Here is a 6,179-nt window from a genome sequence, read left to right as displayed (position 1 = left end):
GCCCCGAACCCCCGCGGGGGGGGGGGGGGGGGTTAAGATCCGCCTGATCACACAATGTCAGGCGGAAACTGAAAATTACTTTTCCCGCCTTTTTTTCATTTTTATAACTGTATTATATTAAACATTTTAAGTCCCTTGAAGTCGAAACAAGTCAGCTGATCCGTGGACATGGCATCTGCCTCCCAACACCTTGACCAGAGTTCTCATCTCTATGGAGGAACAAGACGTTACAAGACGTTGCAGGGTAAAGCTCCAGACATCTGCCTCACACACCCCGTCAAGAAGGGTCATCTCAGGGGGGGGGGGGCATAAAGATCTCTTTTAAGGGCTTAAACCCATTCTGACATGATGGGGCAAAGGACAGCACCTGCCGGTAACAATTGGGTGTCCGGGAGGAACTGGTGGTCAGTAGAATCCTCGAAGATAAGTACGTCCTCTCATGACCTACTGGGTGTCCTGCTAAGGTGGGTCACGGGCCGATCCACAGGGTGTATGGACCACCGCCTAACAAATTCCTTCTCAAACAGGAGACCGCAGCCGAGGGGCAGTCCAAGACCCCTCAGGGTACTTCCTGTCCACCTAGAGAAATACTTTGACTAAAGGGTGTAGTGGGAAGATCTCTGCAACCACAGGGGGCTCTAACCCCCCCCCCCGGGCTGGTGACAGCAGGCCGATCCCCCCCTAGATCCAGAGTAGTACAGCACACATCAGTGAGGTCTGCAATGGTCTCTTGTACGTCTGAGGCAACTACATAAAGGCTGCGGTTCCTCAAAGCAATCAGAGAGTGGAGACTGTGGGGACTCCCAAGTCCGAGATGGTCACATCAAGCAGTAAGTGAGTGAACCTGGATTGAAAAATAAAGCCTAACCCCTTCGTGGCGGGAGACGTACACTGTACGTGACGAGTGATATCAGGCTCTGTAATGCCGGTGACAGCTGATTCTCATTACCGGTCATTAATGAAAGAATGAAGCCGTTACATGCAAATACAGGACCGCTAAATAGTGATCCCGTATCTGACAGCTGAAGATAGCAGAGGGGGAGCAGTGACTCTCATTTCACCCAAGAGATACAATGTATATCCTTTGAGTGAAATGTATCAGTTCTGATCCTCTAGACCAGTGGTCCCCAACCCCCGGTCCGCGGATCAAATGGTACCGGGCCGCACAGTCTCAGTGCGGTCCGGTCCTGCAATATGGGGCAGTGCAGGGTCCCGGTGTTCGAACACCGGGGCCCCGCACTGCCGACGGGCTTCACAGTTCTGTCATAAAAAGATTTGTTTGTGAAAAAAAATCCAATAAAAAAGTTTTATAAAAACAGAAAATTCCACCACAGAGACTTTTTTGTTGTTTTTATAAAACTTTATTGGAATTTTTTCACAAACAATTCATGGAGATGACATATATCTTTTTATGACAGAGATACATCACTTATAGGTTCCTAAACGAGACACTTCTTTAATATCTATCTACTTGGATCACATAGGACAGTGGTCCCCAACCCCCGGACCTGCACTTTGTACAATATATAAAACATACGGGGTAGGGGAAAAAAAAAGGAATTCAGTGTCTAAGGGCTTGTTCACACCAATTGTGATGCGTTCCAGAGTGGCAGCTGCTGGAACGCATCACAATCGCTCACAAAACTTCCCCTGCGTTCTGGGGCGTGGCAGTGCATTGAATTCAATGGCACTGCTTCGCCTTCCCGCCGCAGTGCGATCGGGAAGTGTGGCAAAACATTGCTTGCGTTCCATTCCACTGCATACACAAAAAAAAATAGCGCAAGCGGCATTGCAGTGGAAGAGAACGCAGGCAATATTTTGCCACGCATCCGATCGCACTACGGGAGGTGGCTGCAGCGCCTTTGACTTTAGCAACAATGTTTTAAACCCGTTGTTAGAGAAGGGGCTTTTTATGAGGATTGGTTGTTTGGAAACCATCTACATGTTCTCACATTGTTCAGTGTAGGTGAAAGATGAATAAATGTGGTTGTGGTTATAGTAAACACACAATGTTCTCATGTTATGAATGAACAGGAACACTCAGTATAGAGCAGTGGTTCTCAACCTTTCTAGGGCCGGGACCCCTTGGTACCATTTGCCAGGTTATGGTGACCCCCAACAGTAAAATTTAGGAATGACGCGGCTGCTGCAGCGACATCTGGCGGGAGAACTGACACTGCTGCGCTCGGCTCACCTAGCACAGCAGAAATCACCACACCCACAATGCGACCCACAGGTTGAGAACCGCTGGTGTACGCCGACAGAATAAAAAACCAAAAAAAACACCCTAGGAATGCATAGCTAGATCCCTATTGGCTATGTCACTTTCCAATAGCCAATAGCAAACTAGCTAGTGCACCCGCCCTCTGCTGCTATCAATAGTGGGGACCTGATTGAGAACTTCAGGTCCCCCTCTGCTGATTGGCAGCAGCAGAGGGCGGGTGCACTAGCTAGTTTGCTATTGGCTATTGGAAAGTGACATAGCCAATAGGGATCTAGCTATGCATTCCTAGGGTGTTTTTTTTCCCCTGACTTACGGCCCCCAATGTCAGACAAAAAAGGTTTACTCTGCTCGGGAGAAAGTGTTTCTCTCCCAGGCGGCCCCTATTTAATAGCAGGAGACTCCCGAGCGACCCCTAGCAAATCGTCATTCGACCCCCGAAGGGGTCCCGACCCACAGGTTGAGAACCGCTGCTCCAGGCCGATCAAAGAGCTTTTAGGCCCCATTCACACTGAGCGATTTTTGCAGCGATATCGCTCTGTGTAGCTTCTCCAATCCATTTCAATGGCGCCGTTCACATCTCGCCGCTCAATATCACTCGTAGCAGGTCGCTCCCACATGACCCTTTTTTCGAGCGATTTCGCTCCCGATTGCATACAGCCCGATAGGAAAAAGTCACGACAAGTCGCTCAATAATCGCACAATTTTCATGTCGCTCAGTGTGAATGGGGCCTAAGGGAGATCTGAATCTGACTAAAGTCCGGATCAGTCTCCGAGGTTATTATTAGCTGTTCCTAAGTTTGGAGCTGCCTAATAATAGCCAAAATGTTTTAAAAAAAAGTTAATTTATCCGTCATAGTGACCGATATAAACTGACAAGAGAAAAAACGTTTTTTTGGTCCTCATTTTTGTATTTTATTCAAACTAAGTGAGGCGTTAGGTACACATGTGTGATATAAATATACAGCCCGATCCGTCCTCTAACATACAATATATAATATGTGCGGGTACGCTTAGTAAGAAAGTATATACCTGACGTGGAAGAATCGCTCAGCAACAATGTAACAAGCGCGTCCGTCATCTATGACCAGAAACTGAAAACTCGTTCCGTCATGAAGGGGTTAAAGAAGAAGAAAAAGCAACAGCAGAGCAAAAGAAAAGCCCCCCGTCCTCCAAAACTGAGGCATGCTGGGAGGAGGAGGAGGAGGAGTTACCCTGGACTGGCCTACAGATTGTGTGTTTGCCAGTGTCCACACCCTCCTGTAGGCGGCAGTATAACCCAACACGCTACGACTTCTTGTGTCTCTCAATGGATGAGAAAGAAAACCATTCGTCAGGTATTACAAAAAGGAAACCCCCCCAACCCTGTCCCCGTGTACTGCCCCACCCACATGAACGTTCCAAGACTCACCTTTCTGGGGGCAGATGGGAGCTCCCACCCTCCGCTGGGGCAGAATTTCATATCCCAGATGCAGCCTTCATCCACCGCCAGCCCATAAGAGAGAGACGCCGCGGACTCGCAGCTGAGGAACCAATCAGAGTTATTGAGGTCACAGAGCTGCACCATAGTAATAGAAGTGTTTGGAGGCGGAGCTCTTCTTTATATTCCACACCCACCAATGACTTGATTTAGACCCCGCCCTTCATTCCTCGGCCATGCGGCCCATGCGGGTGACATCAATCAGCATTGCAAATCTTAAGACAACACACCAGGTATGCAATCTTGTGAGATTTTCCCAGGATCCCGCGGGGCTGAGTGATGTCAACGGCACCGGGGGAGTATTTCTTAGCTCAATACCCCGACTGCAAACCATTAGTTACATCATAAACTGGAGAAGGCTCAGGGGATTACACCTCCTGTCATGTCATCAGTATGTACTAGACTCCCTTATGGATGGGATTCCCCGCCCCCTGTGATGTCATCAGCATGTACTATACTCCCTTATGGATGGGATTCCCCGCCCCCTGTGATGTCCTCAGTATGTACTAGACTCCCTTATGGACGGGATTCCCCGCCCCCTGTGATGTCATCAGTATGTACTATACCCCCTTATGGGATGCCCCACCTCCTGTGATGTCATCAGTATGTACTATACCCCCTTATGGGACTCCCCACCCCCTGTGATGTCATCAGTATGTACTATACCCCCTTATGGGACTCCCCACCCCCTGTGATGTCATCAGTATGTACTATACCCCCTTATGGGATACCCCCGCCCCGTGATGTCATCAGTATGTACTATACCCCCTTATGGGATACCCCCGCCCCGTGATGTCATCAGTATGTACTATACCCCCTTATGGGATACCCCCGCCCCGTGATGTCATCAGTATGTACTATACCCCCTTATGGGATACCCCCGCCCCGTGATGTCATCAGTATGTACTATACCCCCTTATGGGATACCCCCGCCCCGTGATGTCATCAGTATGTACTATACCCCCTTATGGGATACCCCCGCCCCGTGATGTCATTAGTATGTACTATATTCCTTTAACTGAATAAAGCTGAACTATGAATTCTGGGACACGCAGCGACAAGACTGATGTAAGGGCCGGTCACATTGACACTCACCCGCTCTCCACATCCAGGGCCCCCAGGCTCCAGATCTGCAGCAGTGCCGGTCGGCTGTGCGTCACATGCAGGCTATGGCGGTCATCCATCCCGCGGTGACAGTACACAGCCAGGTACTGACAGGCCCCGGAGCCAGCCGGGGTTGGGCACCAATCCATGGACCACACGGGGCCCCCCACAAACAAGGTGAAGTCCCAGCGCTCAGGGTGAGGGGGCAGAGACTGGAACCTGCACAGAGGAGAGGGGATGATATAAGGGGGGCATGGTCACATGATGGTGTCACATGACACAACAATAGAACACATGACACCCTTCCAATGTTCACTAGAAGGTGGAGCCACCCCACGGATGACGGGGGGCCATTTTTACTAACCCCATGTAGGAGTCACCTCTGCGTGTCCCCCTATAATGGTATGAAGTGTCACATACAGGAAGTACACAGACCTGCTCAGCACACACGGCTCCGCCTCTTCCTGGATTCCTTCCCGTCTGATGGAGAATGGTGGCGAGGACGGCTGGAGGGGGAGGTAAGGCTCGGCGTCCCTGTACCCGAAAAACAAAGAACGTTCAATTCATACAACACTCAGCCCAAAGACCGGAGCAACCACGCCGTGACCCACCCGGACTACTGCCTCATCCTCCTGGACTACCACTTCCATCATCAATGCCCACCTCCACCAACATCACATGCTGCTGCTCTGCCAATCAGATCATCGATATTCCCCGCAGCTTCCCCATCTCTACCAGTGAGAGGAGGAGGGGCAGGTCAGTGTCACATGGTACTCACCGGCAGGACAGGAAGTGCCAACTGGATTTACACGGGATCCAATCAGGGAACTCCCAGTCTGAGTGGTAGAGGTTTCGGCTGTGGAAGAGAACAATGAGAAGGTCTGACGGGAAGGGAGACAACAACCCGAGAGGCACCTAGAAAAACATTGATAGTCCAAACCAGCCCCTCCTCCCTGGCCGCCATTATTATCCTCACCGGACAGTCCCCCCCACACCCCCCTGACCTCCCAATCAATCCTCTCCTCCCAGGTGGGGAGATTCACCCAATCACCGCCCATGCTGGCAACCATGACCCCTCCAGGGTAGTTCCCGAGACCGTCACTGCACATGGACCGTATGTTTTGTTTTATAATATCTATATATCAGAACGGAGGGAAACATTTCTTTTTTAACATTTACTGTACTTTTTTAATTATATAGAAAAATAAAATAACCCCCCTTTTTGCTCTGGTAGATCTTAGACATAATGATAGAGGACGGGAGATACTTACAAGTCCATAGTGACCTCCAGAGACTTGAAGACGGGAGTCATGATGGAGTTATGGAAGCCGTTCTCTGCCACGCCTTTCATCTGAGGATAGGGCTTCTGCGGAG

At 50.1% G+C, this 6,179-nt stretch overlaps 1 protein-coding gene across 1 annotated transcript in view; it reads right to left on the bottom strand.

Moving 5' to 3' along the window:
- The window catches only part of GTF3C2 (general transcription factor IIIC subunit 2), a gene marked incomplete at its 3' end in the record, with an annotated part of 30,037 nt that overhangs the window by 17,215 nt on the left and 6,643 nt on the right, over nt 1–6,179 (bottom strand). Inside the window, exons 2-6 of the mRNA XM_018575368.1 lie at nt 6,077–6,168; nt 5,584–5,661; nt 5,241–5,339; nt 4,797–5,024; nt 3,633–3,744 (exon numbers count right to left, since the gene is read on the bottom strand). Of these exons, the coding sequence (XP_018430870.1) occupies nt 3,633–3,744; nt 4,797–5,024; nt 5,241–5,339; nt 5,584–5,661; nt 6,077–6,168 (609 nt within the window). The remainder of the gene's footprint in view (nt 1–3,632; nt 3,745–4,796; nt 5,025–5,240; nt 5,340–5,583; nt 5,662–6,076; nt 6,169–6,179) is intronic.

This window comes from Nanorana parkeri, unplaced genomic scaffold (genome assembly GCF_000935625.1).
Source record: "Nanorana parkeri isolate BGI_ZX_2015 unplaced genomic scaffold, ASM93562v1 scaffold3842, whole genome shotgun sequence".
NCBI lineage: Eukaryota > Metazoa > Chordata > Amphibia > Anura > Dicroglossidae > Nanorana > Nanorana parkeri.
This window is presented reverse-complemented; position numbering and strand designations above follow the sequence as displayed.